This window comes from Puntigrus tetrazona, chromosome 3 (genome assembly GCF_018831695.1).
Source record: "Puntigrus tetrazona isolate hp1 chromosome 3, ASM1883169v1, whole genome shotgun sequence".
NCBI lineage: Eukaryota > Metazoa > Chordata > Actinopteri > Cypriniformes > Cyprinidae > Puntigrus > Puntigrus tetrazona.
The window spans coordinates 6,726,766-6,749,119 of NC_056701.1; the positions used below are offsets into that span (position 1 = coordinate 6,726,766).

A 22,354-nucleotide genomic window follows, 5' to 3' on the forward strand; every position below is an offset into this window, starting at 1 on the left:
GTGTCCTAGAGGAACCCTTTCACCCCTGAATCTGTGAGTGCAATATATCAAAACGTAATTTTTATTTAAAACTGTGTCATTCACAGCTGAAACAGGAAATCTGTGAGAATAATGGAAAGTGTGTTGGAGGGCCGTTCGCAGTTTAATTATGGTGATTCATTCTCTCTGCTTTTACCAAAATATGAGTTCACATCATTTAAGGGGAACAGTGCATACAGTATTTACATTTTAAAAAGGGGTCATGGTCTGGAAAACCGGGTTTTTGGAAAAGAGTGCGTGGGTGGCCTTTTTTAGTGAATGCACACACGGAAACGTAAGAGACGAGTCATCGGTTTGGTTGTTTTTATTACGCTCGTGTGTTTGAATGGCACCGAATCAAGGCAAAAGTGCATCGTAAACACAGAGCTGCATGACGGTACATTCTCGCTCACTCCTGTACTTCATGGCAGGACAAACAAATCCTTGGTCTTTACATGCATGTTCTTTAGCATGCATGCCAGCAACAGGATATTTCACTGACGAATGACAAAAACAGCCTTGGTGAAGGCAGAAACATCTCAGTAGTAGGGGGAATAAAACAAATAAACCCACAAACCCAAAGCCGAACAGATGATCTTATCAAAGCAAACATCAAACAGAGACTTAAACCATTTTACAGAAAGAATTAAATTTTCTTTAAAGACGCTGACTTCAAAATGTCATTGAAGACACAGAAGGCTTGTTTCTAAAGCCTCCTCTGGGAATAACCAACAGATGTCGCGGCAAAAGAATGAGAAAGACTGTGGATCATTCATTTGGTCCAATGGCCATTTAATAAGATCCTTTTTGGCAGCTTGCAAAAGCAATATGCAAGTCCAGAGAGAGTTTGGGGAATGAGAAAACGTGGAAAACGTTCACAAAATGTACAAGCACTGCCTTTCTGATACGGCTTGATGAATCTCGGGATCCTCAGAGCGGCTGACAGACACTGAATGTGCATGACAGAGAGCAACAGAGAACAAACCCCCGTCCACAGACATTTGGCAGCGTGTTCCTTTGGCGGTCCAAGTCAAGATTGGCAGTGCTGGCTATTCAACATACACTCACATGCACAGAGACTAATACATGTTACATCATAAATGCACTTATGTGGCCTCGGCTGTCTGGCATCAAAAATAATTTGACGCATAAATCAAATGTAAATGAGCTTTTCAAAGGTCCATGCGTTGGAAAGTCCTTTAGTAAGAAAATAAGGATTAGATTACACTGTAAAAAGTGATTTGTTGCTTAAATATACAAAAGTTTGGCATTCGTGTGATTTCAAATGAATCCAGTATTTTCTTTGGAGAGCTTTTTGATGTTAATTTGATAAACCTTGACTTTAACCTTGACTTCAACAGATATTGTTCGTTTCGTATTATCTTGACAAATTAAAAATGCAGACATTAATATTTGATTTTGCATTTTAAAATTATTCGTTTTTTAATGTTCCCTGTTTGCTATCCAGTCGCTTTGTCTTGAACGTCAATCATATATTTACATTTTCATCTTTTACTGTTTATCTGGAGTTTATCATTATGTGTGTTTTTTTTCCTGGGAATCAAAGCCTTGAGCATTTTCTTGACCAGAATCACACATTTTGGTGAAAAATGTTAAAAGAACTAGATATTACAGAGGACTCGTGCCTTAAAGATGACATTTTCTTCTTGGAAAAAAAGCTCTATTGGTTTGTACAGTTACTTTAGTTTTATACACTGATATCTTTTACATTTAATAGGATAGTTTTAGATACAGATAAGCTTTTAAGTGAAACATTCTACCTCTTGTTATTTACAGAATCATACTTAAACACAGCTAATGTAGTTTGGTAAGGATCATATAAGTTATATTAGAAGTCATAAGACTTTATTGTGCTACAGGGGCAAAGCATGAGGTTAAAACATCACTGATAGAAAAAAAAGCACAATTCCAGAAGTGTTTAAAATAAGCAGAATGGCAATATTAATTTATTTTTGTATTTTTATAATTTTTTTATTTTAAATGTATTTTTTTTAATAAACAATGAAGCCTACTTTTAGGACCGTTATGATTGTGACATAATTACAATTACCATATCTGAACGGAATATATTTTTAGCATGTGAAACGCGCCGTGACTGATGATTCAAATATATTAATTTTGTCATAAAAGTAGTAACGCAACTCAAAAGGGTCCTAAAAAGGCTTCATTTGTTTAACGCAAAACATATTTTTTTATATTATTCCATTTTTGGCATTTGATGTGACCTGGACAGTCTCTGGACGTTTTTTTTTTTGTGAAAAGTATCCATTAGTTGATTCAACGAAAGCTTAAAAAAACGCGTTTTCTCAACAGTTCAACATTTAACATGAAAGCTGATTGAAGGCAACTAAAAGCTAGATCACTTTTTACGGTGTAGATTAGCTCACAGTCCCATCTGCAGAGGTATTCCTCGCTCTCTCTCAACCGTACACACACTCGCACACACACTCACACACACACACACACAAGTACGTCCCCATCTTCTCGTGCTGGTGGTGGCCTGTGGAGATTGTGTTTATAGATGAGTGCTGTCCTGTGTGTCAAATCTGTGTCCCTCCGCTGGCCCTGCGCTGGGCTTGCGACCGCCGGCCTGGTTAGGCACTGGTGACAGAAGGTCTGGTCTGATCAGATACCTGCAGGAACGACCGCATTCAATGCTCAGTTCACAAACGGCCGCATGAGTGTTTCGTGGACAGAATTCAATGCACTACCAAGCACAACAACACATAGCACTCACAGATATTGAGTTAAACAATCATTTTTAATTGTTTACGTTTGAGGCACCCCAAAAATGGCTTAAAGCGCTATCTTGTGATGTCATCGTACTCACACGACATCATGGAGCTCCAGGCGTGTGTCGGGCGAAGGGTTGATGAGAATATAAGACAGTCTGTTGCCCTGGTCCGTCATCCCATCTGACATAAGAAGAGCAGAATTACAGTCTAAAGATACCAAAACATACAGAATCAGAACAGATGGCAAAATGTTTCAATGATCAGTTCACTGGTGTATACAAATTTAAAATGTTTAAACATTTAGAAAATGTGTTACGGATTTGTGAAGGTTTATTACTTCACTGCATCTCTTACGATCTTTAAATGCAGTCTATGGGAATGGTGTTTTGGTTGTTTGTATTAAACAATGCATGCTGTTTTGTTCATAATTGATTATGGGAAATTGTGAAGATATATATATATATCTACATATATATATATATATATATATATATATATATATATATATATATATATATATATATATATATATTTCTTCTTTGTTTTAAAAAAGGCTTTAAAAGGGGTTATAAAATATGGCAGAATAATGATCAATAATTATCAATACCGAACTAAATTAAACATATAATTAATATATTTTTATACATTGCCCAGCCCTTATCCAGAGAACAGTATTATTAATATAATATAATTTTATAAAAATTTTTCTTTACTCTTATTTTGCTGCATGCACTCTACTATTTAAACGTTACATTTTTAATGTTCTCTTATGCTCACAAAGACTGCATTTATTTGATCAAACATATAGTAATATCATTACAACATAATAACATTATTACAAATTAAAATATATTTTTGAATATATCTACAAATGTAATTTATTCCTGTGATGCAAAGCTGAATTCTCAGCATCATTACTCCAATCTTTAAGTGTCCCATGATCCATCAAAAATCATTTAATGTGCTGATTTGCTGCTTTTTTTCTGTTGAAAGCAGTTAATATTTAATATTTTTGTGGATATCAATCTCTTGTTTCTCAGGATTTTATTGCAGTAAAAAAAAAAGATAAATATCTTTTCTGTTTTTTTTTTAATTTACTGACCACTAAAGTTTTAAATAGTAGTGTAACCAACACTGATTAAATATGTTATTCCTTATGTCATCTAGAGAACACTGTGTAAAACTGTGTCAGATTTTTATTGTTTTTATGCATCGAATCTATTCAGCTACAACGCTGTTTGATTTACACAGATATGCAATTATATTTTTAGCTACAGACCATCACCCAGCGGTGTGCACACTCACTAAATCCAGATGGTGAGAGTCCCAGGTGCTTCATGCGTGTGCGGACCAGAGCGTTGAGCTCCTGTCTCTCAGAGCGGCGGAACAGGCTGAGTCTCTGCTGGCTGATGCGCTCGGCGGCGCTCCCCACTCCCTTGGCCCCGCTGGAGCCCCGCCCACCTTTACGACTCAGCCGCCGCGCCCACTGCATGCTCTTCCTCCTCAGGAGCGGGTGGTCCATGGCCTGTGAGGATGAGGAGGAGGGCGGCTCGGACGACGTGGAGTTGCGGTGAAGACCGGAGCGGCAGAGCAGAGGCTCGCGGGGTTCGCGGGTATCCTCGTAGTCCTCCACCGTGATGGACACCTGAGACTGAGACAACCACACGGTGGACTCCTTCCTCCATCGAAACTCTACGGTAACAAAAAAATGAGGGAGAGCAGGTACCTCTGAGACGGGCAGTTTATGCGCTTCAGTGCGGTAGATGCCAATGGGAATGTCTCCTGTCGACGAGCACAGCTTCTGGTAAAGACGGCCGTAAGTACGTATCCACAAATCCTCTTCTGTGATCTTCATCTGGAAGGAACATCAGGGCAATATCATCATCAGTGTCTTTGATTTCATTATGATGGGTATAACTGGGGGTCATCATTATGGGCATAATTGTCCAGATGCAGTTTTTGACCGATTGCACTCACAGCACACAGGAAGCCGGATCCAGGCATGGAGTCAAGACCTAGCAACAGTCTGGTGATGGAGATCATGTAATCCTTCACAAAGGACTGCAACACACACACACACACAAGATGTAATCAGACACTGTATTTCCGTCATTCTGTGAATATTTCAGTAGACTCTAGAAGGTCAGTGTAGACTCAAGACAGAAAGGCATGTGAGGAACAGTGTTCAATAGTTTTTGTTGAGTATAAGCGATGCGAATGGTATTTAATTAAATTTCATGATTACATTTCCTTAATGATTTGAGGAAACATCTCAAGATTGATTCAAACCCTGTTGACTCATGAGTTTAAGAGAGAACTGCAAGACTGGTTAACTTATTCATTGGAAAAGCAGCTTACAGGACTATTTGTAATAATGTTTGTGTATATAGGTTATGTATAATAAATACTGTTAAGAATATTAGAAATATTGGTTAACTGGTAAGACATGTTAAATGATTAAATACGCATTTGATTTTGAATTACATGCTGATTCTGTACTGCTTTCCAATGGAAATAAATGACTTTTGGGGAGTTGGGGACACTTAATCTCTAGTGATTATCATTGATTTGATTACAGAGACCAACTCTGCATTTAATAACAAATTGTTCAATCTCATCACTATTCATGCCATCATTGTACTGTCCTATTTTATACCGTTCGATGCTTGCTAAAAGCGCTATATAAATAGAAGTGATTGACTTCTATTCTTTAACTTCTTGTAGATAATGAAAATCAGCTAAACTCTTTCTATGATACTGCAATTTGACAATTTATTTTAAGCAGAAATGTGTTTAATCACTCGGTGTGAAAATTCCTGAAATGGTTTCCTACACATTACATTTATCTTTGTATTTGGCCAGAATCAAGGTATGTCTAAAAATAGCTATTATTTAAGTATTATACCCCTGGGCTTCACTGACAAGGCTTAAGCCTAGTTAAAATGTTAGTCTGAGTTGTTTCAACTACAATAAACTTGCACTGACTGATCTTAAACATGTCAGTGCCTTTGTTTAGCTCAGGCTAAGCCCTGTCTATGAACATACTAGTTATATGAATTTCATTATGTATTGAAAATGTATAAACTGTAGTTTAGTCATGTATGGATCACATGCATTAGTTACCTGATACAGCAGAGTGTCTAACATACTGACACTAAAAACCTTTCCTGCCGCAAAGGGTAATCTGAACATGAACACCAGGTTAGAGCCTCTCTCTCTCTCTTTCTACAGCACAAATGAAGCAAAAGATGAGATGTCAAATTATTTTAGGCACAAATGCGTAAAGTTTTATAGAGTATTTTAGTTGCGTCCTACCTTTTCCAGTTTGGAGAGAGCTAGAGAATAGTGGTCTTTCACTTTGAACTGCATGAAGCGCATGTTGGCCGGGTGGGTGAGTTCGGTTATGATACTGAGAGCTGGAAAAAGCCTTTGAGAAACAGTGAGGAGAGAGCGTCAAGTCCCCAAATGCCTCAAGCTGAATGACATGCACGTGGAAGGACCTACCTGAAGAGCGTCTGAACATTAACAATGGTCTTGGCATCAGCCATGTAATCCTCCTCAGCGATCATGGAGCTCTCTTTGTCCACCACAACCATGGTGTCAGCAAACGTCACACCGCAACGCAGAAGACTATCCAAACTGGGCACACAGTGTTGAGGGATCAGTAAAATGACACAGACAGAGACACTTAAGCTACAGTTACCAGAACTGATGAACTAATAAACAAGAACTAATTTTATGAAAATACTTCTTGCCTGTAAATATACTTTGTGAAGGACTTCCTAGAGGTAGCCTTTCTTTAACCATTGTTCTGTATTCCTTTCTTAAGGCTCTGTTTTCACTTGGTATTAAAATGAATTTTGAAAAATGAACTGATCTGATCCCCATTACAAGTGCATTTTTTCCTGATTTCTTTGAGGGAAGAATCTATCGACAGGTGTTTTTAGGGTCTTTTTCTGATCATTCGATCTAATATTGCGAAATAAGCTTGACCACCCTGTCGAAAAATAAAAAAAGCATGCTGTTCGCTGGTATATTTTGAGGCATGGCAGCTCGTTGCTGGTTATGAGCTGGTTTAAACTAGTTCTTTTGAGCAGGTCCTGAATTGGAGCTGGTTTCTTAGGACCAGCTTGAACTAGCTCATAACCATCCAGCACAGGACCATCTTAAGTGCTCCACGCAACTCCAGGGGGTTAAAGAAGGCCTGGTGAAGTGAATTGATGCATTAGTGAAAGAAAAATATCTGTATTTTTAAACTTTATTAACAGTAATCTCTGCTAGCTATTGAATGCGTTCTTGAGAGAGAGGCGTTCCAGCAGATGGTGTAAAATGTAGGCCTTAGCTAAAGCACGGATGAGAAGTGAATAATGCGGAAATGCAGTTGATAGAGTGAAACAACACCTGGTCAACCTGGATGGATGGACTGTTTTGGACTTCAAAATCTTGACCAGCATTCACTGCCACTATAAACCTAGATCATGTTTTAATATAACTGTGATTGTATTAATCATAAAGATAGCTTGAGGTGGGGTCATTTTTATTTATGGGTGAACTATCCTTTTAACTAGCGCCTACAGATTACATTCATACTGCATACATAGAGCATACTTTTTAAACAGTCGGTGAGAGTATGTGAGCAGCCAGTCACTAGTTTTGTTTCTGAATGAAGCGGCGTGTTCAAACCAATCGACTGAATGAATGATTTAACGACCCACTCAAAGACACTTGTCACCACCTACTGAAAAACTGAAAAAACCCTCACTAAAATACCTACTGACCGTCTGTCTGGAACAAACAAAGAAAATAGAGTGATACAAATAATAAATATCTCCCAGCGCTGTTGGTCTGTTTATTAGAAGTGTTTTATAGTATGTATGTGAACACCTTCATACAAGCTTCAAACAAAGCTTCTCTTACTTGTCAATGGAGCCCACTGTGTAGAAAACCATAGGAAACCAGCAGATGGCCTCCAGGAAGTCTGCTTCAGGTCTAGCAAACAGCACAGAATGACGCATTGAGAATCCGAGGTGATGCTTCGGCAAAAGCATGCAAAATGAATTAGCGAGGTCTCTTTCCAGGAAACTATTTTAAGAAACTGACCCAACGTCTATAAAATCACCCTGCTCCAGGGCATCTAAATAATGAAATCCAGCCTGCAGCTGCTCCCCGGTGTACATCCAATTAGGAAAAAAACAAGATGACTCAGAGTTTTATTATATTTGATTGCATTATGTGACAATGAATCTCCCCATATTAGTTTTCTGTTACAGCAGAACCGATGATTATGTGTCATAATAAATACGAAGCAAAGGATGGGTAATATCTAAAGGCTCCACTCATTCCTAATGTTTTTGTTTTTAGGACACTCACACGTTCTCCAGGAGCAAAACGATGGGGTTGAGCTCCTTCCTGGGCCGGTAGTACGCCCGCAGCGGAACGATGAAGTTATAGAGGCCGTTTCCAGCGCTTTCTGCGGACACGATGATCAGTTTGTTTTTAAAGCCGTATGAGCGAGCGTCCTCGTAGGGCATATGATGGCAAGCCTGAGAGAAGATAAGCTGATGTTAGGATGTTAGTGTAGCTGGTGAGCTTCTGTGAACCGGTATATAGATATAAAAGATTCGGAGAGAGGCAGACATTCACCTTATCCAGGCGCAGACAGCAAAATGGCATTTTCTCCTGCAGGAGGTGGCAGAGAGCGGGAGAGCTGCCGATGTATGGAGAATTTAGCGGGTAGCCTTTGACCCATCTGTGTGAGAAATAAAATAAACAACTGTCTCGAACAAACATCTACACTATCGTTCAAAAGTCTGAGGTCAGTACAACTTTTTTATGTTTTTGAAAGTCTCTTATTCTGTCCAAGGTTGCATGTGTTTTCAATAAACTGTAATGTATCTGCAATCAATGATCATTGTATGATCTATAAATAAAACCATAAACTATAAAATAAAACAGTGGTTTGTCACACTTAAGTCAATTCCTGTCTGGTTGGCCAAAAAACGCTGCGAAGTGGACCAGAGTTTATGCTAACGGTAAAGGCATGAGATCCAGACCAAAAACACATTTATGTGGCCTAGAGACCAGGACCTGGTTCTGGATGATCTAAGACTCACTCGCAGTGTGCTCCCCACCACTGGCCTTTCTGCTCCCCCCCCTCCTCCTCCTTCCCCTCCTCTCCTCCCTCGTCCTCCGACTGGTCTCCCAGCAGGTCAAACGTGGGGCTGTGCACCCCGTCAACCACCTCCAGGACGGGGGCGATGCTGTGTCTCCTCTCCTCCCCTGAGCCACTCATGGCGGGCAGTGCTAGAGTGTTGCAGCCACCCACTTCTGTCCTGGAGCCACTCCTGCTCACGGTCCCGCTGCCCAGAGCCGGTGGGCCCGAGCCTTCTGGACTGCTGTCACTGGAGTCCTGCAGGTCTATGGCTACCGTGCCTACACATTTGTGGGTTAGAGGAAATCAAAATCTGACTTTATTAACTTTCTTATTGCACATTTCACATTTATTGTGCATTATTAATCAGTGAAGAATTATTCAAAGCAAAAAAAAAGATGTGTGTCTTGATATTTAATGAAAATCTAATAACTTTAGGGATAGAGTTTCAGAGATGAAAGTGTGGTTGAAAAAACGCTTACAGCACTTTCAATCAAACTGCTCAAAACTGAATTCCAGTGCTTTTCACTAGATGGTGATATTGCACTAAAATGGGACTTTGTTAGCAGAACCCTAGAGAAATTATGCAGGGAATTTATCAACTGTGTTTCTCTTTTTCTGTTTACATCCATCTCACGTCCACAGGAAAGAACAAGAGTTACTGTGTTCTACTGATACTGAAATGTATTACTGCATTACATAGTATTGATGAAAACGCTGAAAAATACAAAAATAATCTGATTGTTAATCAACGCAGAATTATTTAAAATAAAGTTTTCATACAGTGAAAATAATTCCCTGATTATAATTATGATAACCACTATTACAATTATTTATTTGGATTTATTGGAACCAAATATACCACCAATATATATATATATATATATATATATATATATATATATAAAAAAAACTAAAAATAAATAAATGAATAAATAAATATCATAACAATAAACAATTCAATTGTCTGTTCTTCTTATTACACATACATCAGACAAAGGTTTCCGACTGAAATGAAAATGTGAGTTTACAGACTGACCCATGCTGGCTATAATACTGTGCACTGGCAGCCGAGTGAGGCCATGATAGATTGTCTGCGGGACCCCTCTGGAGTCTCCCCCGGGGCCCCTGACTGGCTCTCTGTGGCCCCTGACGAAGGCTGAGTTCTCCTCCTTGGAGATGTTGATGTAGAAACAGGTGTCAGAGGCTCCCATGATGTGGCAGGGCCCGGGGTTCAAGAGGATGTTGGCTGTGTCCATCCTGCGCACACCGATCAGACACACGCCGTATCTGCCAAAGAAGTTAACAGTGTTACTGTGTGTGTTTACTACCACGAAAACACAGCATCTTTATCCATGCTTACTTCTTATGTGCATGAAAGGAGGCAAAAGTGAAACTCTTTCCCTGATATTCTCCAAAAAACTTGCTCTCTTCCAGCCGGATGTGGTGCACCTCATTGGCTGCACACCGCCGGTACGTGCGCTGCCATTGGTCGACAGAGCCAGCCCCGCCCTCCCTAGATAGAGACGGATGACCTTTTGAAAGTGTTTTAAGTTCACACAAAAACCGAAAATTCTACAATCATTCACTCTGCCTTATGTCATTTTAAACCCTTTTCGTTCATTTTTAAAACACACATAAATTACGTTTTTAATGAATCTTAACAAGTTTCAGTCTTTTCACTGAAAGTCTATTGCAACAAAACGCTGAAGCTCAAAAAGTTCATGAGGAATCGACATGAATCAAGTGGTTCAGTCCCACGTTACATCCCATATGCACATTTGAAAGTGCACAGTGTATAAAGTTGTCATCCGAAAGTGAATCTGCGAAAGTGAATCTCTTTCTTTTGAGAAAGAGTCGAATCTGAATCATTGAAACGAGTCGTTTTCAAAATAGAATCCCAAGCCATTTCATGTTGATGTCAAAATAGAACAATAGCATATTGCCCGCCCACTTGTGGGTCTTTTCGTGTTGCAAATACGATAAAAACGAATGAATATTGTTAGAAAATAAAAGCATTTTTTGACCTTGCAGCCTGTTGTTTGGGACTCTCAAATTCAAAACATATACCTTTCATAACCCATAATATGGGCACTTTAATAAAAATACAGTAATTCATTGTTTGTTCGCGCTAGTTAACTAATATTGACGAACACAGCTTGCAAATCTATAAAATGCATTAGTGAATGATTAAATTAACATGAAGTAATATTAATAAATGATGTAGAAGTATGGTTCACTCTTAGTTCATGTTAACTAATGTTAACTAATGAACCTTATTGTCTTGTTCCATTCATTTTTGAGGTGTTAACATTTTGGTATAAAGAACTTTCAGTGGAGAGAAAACGTATCAATTCATTTAGGTCTTAATAAAAATATCTTAATGTGTGTTTTAAAGATGAATGTTATACAGTTCTAGATGAAAGTTATACAGTTCTAAAAAGACTTAAAGGAGTAAATAATAAAGGAGTTTGGTACCACTTTAGTTTAGGGACCAATTCTCACTATTAACTAGTTATTCACTGGCATGCACATAGCATATATGCTGTTTATTAGCAATTATAAAGCTCATATTAATGCTTTATTCTGCATGACCATATTTTAAATTCCATCATCCTAACCCATAATTAACAACTGCCTTACAAATTAGGAGTTCAGAGACTGACATCATAAATCATCTGCTTTGTCGTACAATGTAAAAATGCTGCAGTAAAAAGCTGCTAATTGGTTATTTATGTTGAAAATCATATTTAATGCAATTTTACAGTAACATACTGTTAAATTTACGGTTGTTGAAAGTGAAAAAGAACAAGTCATTGTATAATTTTTTTATATTCTTTTATAAGCTTTGGTTCATTATGACTTTCTCATCACCACCTGTTTATGGTGGTTATCAGTGTAACTTTTTCATTGTGAATTTAATTCTGTAAAACCTAAAATGTTGCTACCATAACCACAAATGCCAGTATTTGACCATAAATGTGTCATTTTCCAGGTTACTTCCATTGTGCTCCGCAAAAATAAAGGAAATCATATATGAGGGTGAGTAAATGTTGACAGATTTGAATATTTTGGGTGAACTATTTCTTTCACATGTCCTTCACACGTATTCACAGCTTGCAGTTCAGCTTGGGAAAACACTGTCTCTTACAGATGGGCAGAGAAAATAAAAACCGCTTGATGTGTCTTTGACATCCCTGCGAATGGCTGGGAAGATGAAGGGGAGGTGAGAACCAGAGGGAGTGGAGGAGTGTTAAGATGGAGGAGGTGAAGAAACAAGGACGCGTGACGCAGAGTTGAATTCACAGTTTATGGGATCTTTGCCGTTGTGTATATCAATATGTATGCGTCAATATTTTACAGTCGGTGGGTCTGACCTGTTGAGGGGCTGGAAGGCGCCTGCTCGCTGCTTGAAGGCTTCTGAAGATGCTGTTCTGATAATACAAATTGTAACAGTTAAACACATGCTGATGGTTCAGCGAATGAGGACTCTGTAGACCCGTCCTTCGTCTCGACTATGTGCGGAGCGTTTTTATTTTAGGCATCTAGTTGGTGTAAATATATTCACATAATTGGAACAGAGTGCAGCATACAGGTTCTGGAAGTTAAAAAGTCATCCATTGGGGAAATGATTTTTAATGATAACGTATAAACCTTTAAAAGATTTTTTACATCTGTTATGAACTACAAGGTTGTTAAAGGGATAGTTCACCCAAAAATGAAAATTCTGTCGTTCATGACTCACCCTCATGTTGTTCCAAACCTGTAAGACCTTTGTTCATCTTCAGAACACAAATTAAGAAATTTCTGATGAAATCCGAGAGCTCTCTGACCCTCCATAAACAGCAATGCAACTTCCACATTCAAGACCCAGAAATGTAGTAAGGATATTGTTAAAATAATCAGGGGTTCAACCTTTATTTGGTGAACTATCCTTTTAATCAATGGTATATTGTTTTCTTAAATGTGAAAATGTGTAAATAAAAAATGAATCATTTCTAACGGTATTTGTGATGGAAAAACTACATTACCCAGGGTTCTGTGCAAAAACTTCCATTAAGTTAACGATGAGCGATTTGTACCAAAGGGACCATGCTTGAAGTACTTTAAACAACATACTGAAGTCAGTCTGGCCAGTTCACAATACACCTAAACATATATTATGTCTGCAGATACAATCAACAACTTTAATATGGATAGTTTTAGATTTCACCATCTTTTTCACCATTTGATTGTCATACGCAGCGCTGCATGGGTTTGTAGTTCTTTCCCTCACTGAAGACATTAAGTACAGTCATGCATTTCAAACACTTTTTTTGCTTCAGATCCACCGCATTGCTGGATGGTTTGATACAAGCCTTATAATATTGATTTTAAATTCCCTAACGGGAAAAAAAACACTTCCAGAACCAGCATTTCTGAAAAAGTGGGCAGACATTAATGCATGCTATTCACAACCATTCTACATCATAACACCAGACAGAGGATGTTTTAGTGACACTGCCCTAAAAAATGTATATTTTAGATGGTAATGGCATACAAATGTGGCTGGTCACTAGCGATTGATAAGCTAAAATCGGGCTAGACGAAATGCTGTAGTCAAAAATCTGCCTACTAGGGATGAATGAACATGAGAGGGATGTTTATACTCACTGTCCTCTAGAGGAGTGAATCAATAAGGTGATCAGGGTAGAGGTGGCAGGACACACACAGTTGAGGGCCAACATGGCATACTTAAACTCTTCCTCACAAACCACATGGTCTGCAAAATAAACACAGGAAAACATATTCATTCTCAGATTTCTTATTGAATTTGATCATTGAGTTTTCGTTATGGAGAAATGTACAAACTAAGCTCGATTGACATTTTATTGAATAACAGAGAAAATCATTCCATCCTAAAGATTAAGCATGCACAATTGTTGATGAGGCAGAAGGGTTTAAAAGCATACATTTTCATCTTTTTGTATGAAACTTGCTGTAAAGTTGTGAAACTTGCTGTAAACCTCACAACAAAGTTACTTGGTTGACGTAGTTGAAAAATTAGATAAAATATATATGTTTAAATCAGCTTCCAGTTTTTTTGTATTATAGTGAAATGATTTGCATTCTAATTAAGCAATTTCCACACATTTAAATAAAATAAAATTAATTTTAAAGCAATATACACCACTTTGTGGGCATGTGAACATTTCGTTTCTCAGAGTCTCTTTTGGAAGCATTTAATTGATGAATACAGTAAAAAGTGTCCTGTAATGCAAATTCTGAGCAGCCATTATCACGATCCTTCAGAAATAAATCTCACGAATAGTAATCTTTTAGACATTACAAATATATGTATACATTGCAAGTTCTTGTTACATGTAAATATTCGATTCTAAATCAAATCAAATAAACCCAACCTTTATACCAGTGATCTATAAACTGCCTTTTCCAAGCCTGGAAATCAAATCAAAATGTCCTGATGTTTGACCATATGAACCCTGCTAATATAGAGAGGCAATCCCAGCACAGCATTAATTGAAAGTCTCAAACCCTCCTGACTAATATTGCTAACCCATTTGCACATCTCAGTTCCCTGAATTTGATTTTAAAGACACATAACACGGGGGTCAGGGCCTCTCAACTCCATTAACAGAGTGCGAAATACGGCAACGCCTGAGATCTCATGCTCCTTTAACTCCCCAGCTCAAAACAGCTGCCCTCTTAAACGGCCTCCGCACAGCTGAGTGAACACACATCAGCTTCGGACCTCGCTGCCATTTAAATGCCAGCCGATGTACCAGAAACACACGCAAAGACAGCTTAAAACTGTCTGAGTGAAAAAGCTGAGGGCACAAGAGGTCGTTTATTAATACTTAAGTGTTCATATAGCAATGTTAAAAAATTAAAATAACACTTTCATCCGGAGGAAAAATAGCAGGTACGGCACTAATGACTGTCTCACGGATGGAGCACAGTTTTCATGTGGCTTGTTAGCGGTGAGGGAAAACACATTTACTAATTTTGCTAATTAGCAAAATGAGTCAATAAAATCGCATTAGCATTGAGGAAAACATTGACTCCAGACGTGGATTTCAGCAATGTTTATACCATTTACTTCAATTTAATTCAACGCAGGCTTGGACCGAAGTCAAAACATAATGGACAGAAAACCACTCTCAAAAAAAAAAGACATAAAAGAGCGTCTTTTTTGAACTGAATCCCAGGTAAACCGTTCAGCCCGACTGCTCCTATGAGGACTGTCTCTTTTGAGCTCTCTCCGGGCCTTACCAGCCCTTTTCCTTTGGTCTATTTTTGGTTGTTTTGGAGATTTTCCTTTTTTTTTTTTTCATCAGAGGACATAGACATCACCTCTAGGCTAGGTAGCTTATTAAAAAACCTGTGTTCCTCTCACGGCAGGCTTCTGATCGGAAATAAACGATAGGAGTGCCGACTGTTTCCTCATCCTGTTGCTTTCTGCTTCTTTGTTTTGTCTAATTGAGAGGGAAGTGGCAGAGTCATTATAGCTTTATTAGGATGGATGCGTTAACCACGCGTGCTTTGAATTTATTATGTTGCTATTTTTCTCACAGGGCGGATTTAAGCAAATGCCAACCATATTTAGCATTGCACATCTTATATGAATAGTCTTTTATACAACAGGCCAGAAACAGCTGACACAAGCGTAGCTGGATTTTTACTGACATGTATTCAAACACGCCACTCGCCCAAGGAGAGAAGAATGCTCCGATTGTTTGAATAACCCGAGTCAATTCAGAGAAATGCGTAGGCAAAGGCACGAACAAGGATTGAAGGTAAAATTTTGAAATGAGGAAAATCAAAAGGAAAGGACTGATTGTTCTCTGTGGAACAGTTTAGAAACTTTCTGCTTTGAAGCTAAAATATCGTGTTATCCGACTAAGGTTTGTTTCCTTTGTCTGGTATCTAGTATTGTTTTGAAAAGCATTTTTTTTCCGTATTAAATGTTTAATTATTTTTTATCATTATACTGGCAAAATAAAATATATATTTTTTGTTACATTTTCTGGGTATTTAAATAGTATTGTTTTGATATATCTATAAATAAATAAAGGTTTTCTTTTTTATTCTGTTGTTTATTCCTTATTTCTTTGGGCTTTAAATGGATGGCATAAATAAATAAATAGAAGTTGTACATATTGCAAAAATTTCTTTTATGCTCTTATAACTTTTAATATAATCCTTATTTATAATCCTGCACAAAAAACGCATCTGTCCCCTTTTTACCAATCTAATATTAACATGTACATATAGTTCTTTAAGCTGTATTAACTATATTCCTCTTTATCTACGTTCTGTATTTTCTATATACGGTAAATGTAAATATATGTACGAATATACAGTAATTTAATTTACTGACATTTTTAACGCCACAACAAACACAGCAGGCCAATAAACTGATTCTGATTATTGGTGTTAATTATTAATAAGGCTTGCTCTTTTTTTTTTGTTTTGGCTTTAGGTTATTAATTAAACAGTATCTTTTGTCTAACTGTCATGTAAATAAATAAATAAGGCTTGTTCTTTGAATTATTCTCGTCAGACTGAAGTAGTGGAGGCAGCACTCGAAGTTGCTCATAAAGATCAAACGGTGAATTAAAGACCTCTGTTCCTCCTCATGCAGACCCTTTCTGCTCAAGCACTTCATGTCCTCCTCCATCAACTCCCTCATTTCCAGCGGCCTCGGAAAGCGCACACTGACCTCGACTGAAGCGGGGCCATGGCACAGCAGGCTATGCACTGTGATAATTGTGTTTCCAGATTCCTTTTTTCTCTAAAGCTGCTGTTTTCATCCCCATTCGAGGAGTGCAGCGGTGAGAGACTGCGCTCGTTCTATGAACCCCAGCAAGATCGTAACAACAGTGCCACTTCTCTGCCATTAGCATTAATTAAAGCGGCACGCTGGTTATGTTTATGAATGACCTGACTGTTGATATAGCCACGCTAACACGGCGCAGAACTGGAAGAAGCGAAGCGGCCAGTTACTATTTCAAAACATGCCCACGGAGAGGAAAAGAAAATCAATTAACTCAGCAAAAGTCGAACAAAACAAACAGCGGTCCAGAAGTCCCAGAATAACCGTCCGCGAAATGCTTTTCTCCTTAGATGAACCACTCTGTGAGCTTACACCGATGCAAACATTAAGGTGCGATTAAGCTATGTGTAGAGCTGAAGTCAAGTCTCCAGTCATACTCATTTATGCCGCCCACTCAGCCACTTAGTGCATATATTCCAGGCTGTGTCACAACATGCCCGCCATGCATAGAAAAACTGCATATTGATGCGTTCCGCTGAAGTGTCAAGAAGCAAGCGCTCTGTAAACCACCAAGACGCCATACCGCCCACAGGGGATAACCACCTCTGACTGACATCAAACGTATGCATATATATCGCAAGAACCATAACTCTCAAGAAAAGAAGCGCATTCTTATTCATAATCCCGCTGACATGTTGCACGTAGAAGCAGATAAAACAAATACACCAGAGACGTCATACTATGTCCAGTGTTTTGAAAAGACTGCTTAGATAGCTTCATATTCAATTTTTTTGGGAAACATGAATTGAATTATGTATAAATTAATCCAAATTTTGATTTGGAAATTTGTGTTGAAAAAAAAATCTATATTCGTTAAAGGATGCACACATTTTGTAGATTTAAGCACTCCTTCATAAGTACACTTGACACAAAGAAGTGTACTTAATTGTTAAAAATGTATTTCAAATATATTAGGTTATACAGAAAGACATTTTATGTATCTGACAAATTTTTCAAAAAATGCGCACTGAAAAATTTTACTTTCACTTTTCACAATTTTTTTTAACAATATTATACATATATTTTGATGTGTTGACTAACATACTAAAGCATTTCCTTGACTTGATTGTGTTAGGGCCTGTCTGCTGTTCAGCTGAGAGATTTGCATTTCTAGCTGTTTATTACTTGTTTAAAGTGATAAAATATCATTTTCATTCTCTTCATATTTCTGATATAATATACCAAATTAATCTTTTATTATTTAACAAAAGTGTGGTTTGTTTAGTCTTTACAGATTAGAAAGATTCATTACTTATCTGTGTGACCAAAGTTGTATTTTAAGAACAAGTGCGAGTGCGATATCAGACACTGTAATATGCTCTGGTCCCCTACTGGGCTTACTGGGGTGATGAGATGCATAGCAGACTGTTGTCACTCAATGGCTGGATGTCTAAGTGGTGCCCGTAGAATAACATAGGTTTCAAAGACAATTGGACAATCATAACCTATATTTGCTTTGTTTGACAGAAACCTGGCTAAAACCAGATGAATACATTACCTTAAATAAGTCTACCCAACGAGACTACTGCTATAAAAATAAGACACACCCAAAAAGTAAAAGGGGAGGTGTTGCTACAATTTATAGCAATATTCTCAGTATTTCTCAGATGGTAGTCTTTAAGTAATTGTCAGGCTAGTTTGCAGCAAACACAGCGTATGTCGTACAATCTATGTCAGTGACATAGCGGTGTGAGAAGAAATGCTTGCTCTGGTCACACTGAGTCTATCAGCGTATATCAATCAACGCGGTGAATTCCTGCTCAAGTTCACAAACTTGAATCTGGTGGGAACTTTATGGGAAATGAACCTCTGTCGCAAAAAAATAATCATTGAATGCGTTCCCGCAGAGATCCAATTCGTTGTCTAATTTGCTCCTGAGCAAGTGAAAAAGCTGCTGATTAATACTGGAAAGAGTTTACATAGGAATTATATGAGAACTAATGCTACATATAGAACTAAAGCTAATGCTTTGTTTGTGGGTGAACTATCCCTTTAAGTACTAAGCTGTTCAAAAAAAAAACTATAATAATAATGTAAACTATAATTCATTTTCATCTATGTTTCCTAAACCATGAGATTCACGTTTGCATTTAAGTCCATACTTAATATTTCATTAGGTATACCAAAGTGTACTGCTTTTTCACAAGGGTCAAGTAACCAGTAAAAAAAGCATCTAAAACAACGAGTATTACCGTTTGTGAATCAAGATGTTATTGCGGATATATTTGGAATATATATAGGTTTTTTGGGTCATGAATTTTAGCGCCACGTCACTGACTGACAGCAGTGCAGAGTCATCGCTCCGTTCTCACTCTCCTCTGAGGGGTGACCAGCAGCCCTGGGTTCAACTGACAGATTGTGTGATAGTGTGTAATCTGTGCTTGATCTCTGGGTAAAGCTCAGTGACTCTGCAGCTGACTCATCCTGTCCGTTCCTCCTCGACCTTCCCATTGACCCCGATACCAGCGCCCTCGCCGCATGCTGGGCAGACCATCTTGCTCTCAGCATTCCAGCTGCAGCCCTACAAATGAGGGTCTTCACGTGAGAGAGGAACGCATCCTCTTCTACTCATTTCTTCATCTGCCGCTCACCGGAGCAGCGGCGCCAGCTGCGATCTGGATCTCCAATCATCGCTTCACCTCACATCCTACCGCACCGTGAAATTCCCCCGTATAATTTCCTGCATGGGAATCTCCCTGAGATAACTCTCACACAGCAATCCCACAAATAAATCGCCACACTGTAAGGTCTTTTACAGGACCATTACTGATTAGTCAACTAGCTACCGAGTTACTAGCAGCACTGTTATTTTTAGTTAGTAACTCCCTAGCACTCTTGTCCAAATGGAGAGGAGCTGTGAAGGCTGGAGTGCAGCAGAAGCAGGTGGAGGATGAAGAGAATTCATTTTCTTCACTTTTCCAGCACAATCGAAGCTCAGCGGCTAAATGAGACAGCTGAAGCGAAGGCGGACGGGTACAGTTGCTTGTGACAATCCCAGCATTGTGCAGGAGAGCCTCGCGGAGCTGGAGGTTTGAGTGCACCACACGCTCTCCTCAGCCCAAGAGGTGATGCTTGATTGGCTGGGCTTGAGAGGGGCTCTGACTGCCAAAAACAGCCTGGGTGACTATGAGTCTGCCGCCAGCAGGGTTATTATACTTTTTTGTTTCGTTTTAACAGTGCATCAATATCTTGTATTTTGCTTGTATGCTTTATTTTAGTTTTCAATTTAGTTTTTAAAATGGCGTATAATGATTTTTTTCCCCTAATTTGAATACATTGTATTTATATGGTGTAATTTTGTACTATTTATACAAATAGGAGAACATATACCTTAAATTATACTGAAATAAGAATATTTATGTAACAGTACTGACAATTAACATTCCTCCATTAATAATTAGTAAAGTAGTTGTTGCTTTATTTGATCAAATATATAGTAAAAACAGTAATATTGTAAAATATTATTAATTATTTTTATTTAAAATAACTTTTCAATTTGAATATCTAAAAATGTAAAGCTGAATATTCAGCATAGTTACTCCAGTCACATGAATCCTTAGAAATCATTCTAATATGCTGCATAAAATAAAGAAAATAAAGCCTTTTTTAACTATTAAGATATTTGTTCAATATTCAATAATTAGGCATATCTTCCAACACATTTACTTTGTAATTGTCCTTAATAATTATAGTTTGAATGAGAATTCAAATTAGATTTTAGTATTTAGAATTTAAATCAAATAAAACATCACAATACATATTTACGTAATATATATTTTTATATCACAGCAATGAAATGCTGCAAATTGTTTACAATATTTTTTTACATTAAATTTCATTTATTACTGTGATACAAATCGTATTTATGTATCATTATTCCAGTCTTCAGTGTCATGTGATTCTTCAGAAATCATAATATTCTGATATGCTGTTCAAGAAACATTTCTTTTTATTATCAATATTAAGTGCTGCTTAATATTTTTGTCCTCCACCATGCTTCACTGTTGCCTGCAGACACTCATTATTGTACTGCTCTCCAGCCCTTTGATGAACAAACTGCCTTCTACAGCCAAATATTTCTAATTTTGACTCCTCAGTCCAGAGCACCTGCTGCCATTTTCTGCACCCCAGTTCCTATGTTTCAAGCATACTTGATTTGCTTGGTCTTGTTTCCACGTCAGAGGTGTGGCTTTTTGGCTGCAACTCTTCCATGAAGACCACTTCTGGCCAGACTTCTCCGGACAGTAGATGGGTATACCTGGGTCCCACAGTTCTGAGCTGATAGCCTAGGCTAACCACTGCATCTCAATGCTGCCCATTTCTTTGTGCTTCTTCAAAAAAGAGCTTGAACAACACATCTTGAAACCCCAGTCTGCTTTGAAATCTTTGTGTGGGAGAGACCTTGTTGATGCAGTATAACTACCTCGTGTCTTGTTGCTGTGCTAAATCTTGCCATGACATGAAACAGCGTTTGATTGTTCCCCACCCAGTTTTAAGCCTCCTACACAGCTGTTTCGTTTCATGACTTGGTTTCAACCTTTGTGTGACATTGATGATCATTAGCACTTGTTTGGTATAATTGGTTGATCGTACACCTGACTATAATCCTACGAAACCCCTGACTTTGTGCAGGTGTACTTATAAGATCTGATGCTGGTTTGAAGGCAAAAGATGGTAACACCAAATATTGATTTGATTTAGATTTTTCTTTTTTTCGCTCACTTTGCATTTTGTAAATTGACAAAAATAAACAATCATTATTTATACTTCTGAAAGCATTCTTTGTTTACAGCATTTCTTCACACCAAAACCTTTGCACAGTACTGTATATATATATATATATATATATATATATATATATATATATATATATATATATATATATATATATATATATATACACAACCACTGTTAGATTCCATATAATAGCTTTCGATAATAATACGTACACTGGCCTCCACACTACAGCAGACATGGGGAATGGGAAGACCAGGAAACTAAAAGGCATTATCTACATCCCCACAGCTGAAGAGGTATATAAAGTGGGTTGAGTGTTGAAGGACACAGCTTCAGAGGGAAGGAGATTGGCTGATCGGCTGCCTCTCAACACACTCACACATGTACGAAGCGCACCGAATATCACACTCTCTACACCTGCATCCCTGAGAAACACAATTTGCGCGCTGACCTGCGAACTTGATGTGGAACTTATTCTCGGGTTTGAGGATCTGCACGTAGAGAGGGCAGTTTGGGGCAAAGTCCTTCACGGCCCAGGCCCTAAGAATGGTCTGATGGTCCTGTGACAAAGAAAAACAGAAAGGATGAGAAGCACACGAACAGAAGTATACCATTAGTCATAGTGTCTGCTCTTATGTACCAGCCATTACCCTCTTTACACAGAAATTAACATCTAAAGTGCCTGACAACTAGGTGAATCTCATTAAAACATGTACAGGTCGCATTTCACCAGAAAATCAGAAAAATATGGATTTTTTTTAAACAAAAGAAAACAATCTAAACAATGTTAATGTAAAATTATCAAGAATATTTCCAGCACATTCCAGATGCTTACTTTTTAAATTTAAAAAAAAA

At 38.0% G+C, this 22,354-nt stretch overlaps 1 protein-coding gene across 6 annotated transcripts in view; it reads right to left on the reverse strand.

Moving 5' to 3' along the window:
* Positions 1 to 328: 328 nt before the first annotated feature.
* The window catches only part of LOC122342162 (potassium channel subfamily T member 2), a 63,601-nt gene continuing 41,575 nt past the window's right edge, over positions 329 to 22,354 (reverse strand). The window contains exons 14-30 of one of the 6 annotated variants that reach the window (XM_043235971.1): positions 21,951 to 22,059; positions 13,579 to 13,687; positions 12,303 to 12,359; positions 10,289 to 10,441; positions 9,965 to 10,215; positions 8,888 to 9,206; positions 8,418 to 8,523; positions 8,145 to 8,317; positions 7,692 to 7,763; positions 6,279 to 6,413; positions 6,090 to 6,201; positions 5,898 to 5,999; positions 4,752 to 4,835; positions 4,501 to 4,629; positions 4,080 to 4,425; positions 2,870 to 2,981; positions 329 to 2,672 (exon numbers count right to left, since the gene is read on the reverse strand). In XM_043235971.1, coding sequence (XP_043091906.1) covers positions 2,555 to 2,672; positions 2,870 to 2,981; positions 4,080 to 4,425; positions 4,501 to 4,629; positions 4,752 to 4,835; positions 5,898 to 5,999; positions 6,090 to 6,201; positions 6,279 to 6,413; positions 7,692 to 7,763; positions 8,145 to 8,317; positions 8,418 to 8,523; positions 8,888 to 9,206; positions 9,965 to 10,215; positions 10,289 to 10,441; positions 12,303 to 12,359; positions 13,579 to 13,687; positions 21,951 to 22,059 — 2,487 coding nt within the window. In that variant the 3' untranslated portion in view covers positions 329 to 2,554. Of the gene's footprint in view, positions 2,673 to 2,869; positions 2,982 to 4,079; positions 4,630 to 4,751; positions 4,836 to 5,897; positions 6,000 to 6,089; positions 6,202 to 6,278; positions 6,414 to 7,691; positions 7,764 to 8,144; positions 8,318 to 8,417; positions 8,524 to 8,887; positions 9,207 to 9,964; positions 10,216 to 10,288; positions 10,442 to 12,302; positions 12,360 to 13,578; positions 13,688 to 21,950; positions 22,060 to 22,354 lie in introns of all 6 variants that reach the window. The other 5 variants (XM_043235972.1, XM_043235973.1, XM_043235969.1 and 2 more) reach the window with 5 other exon arrangements.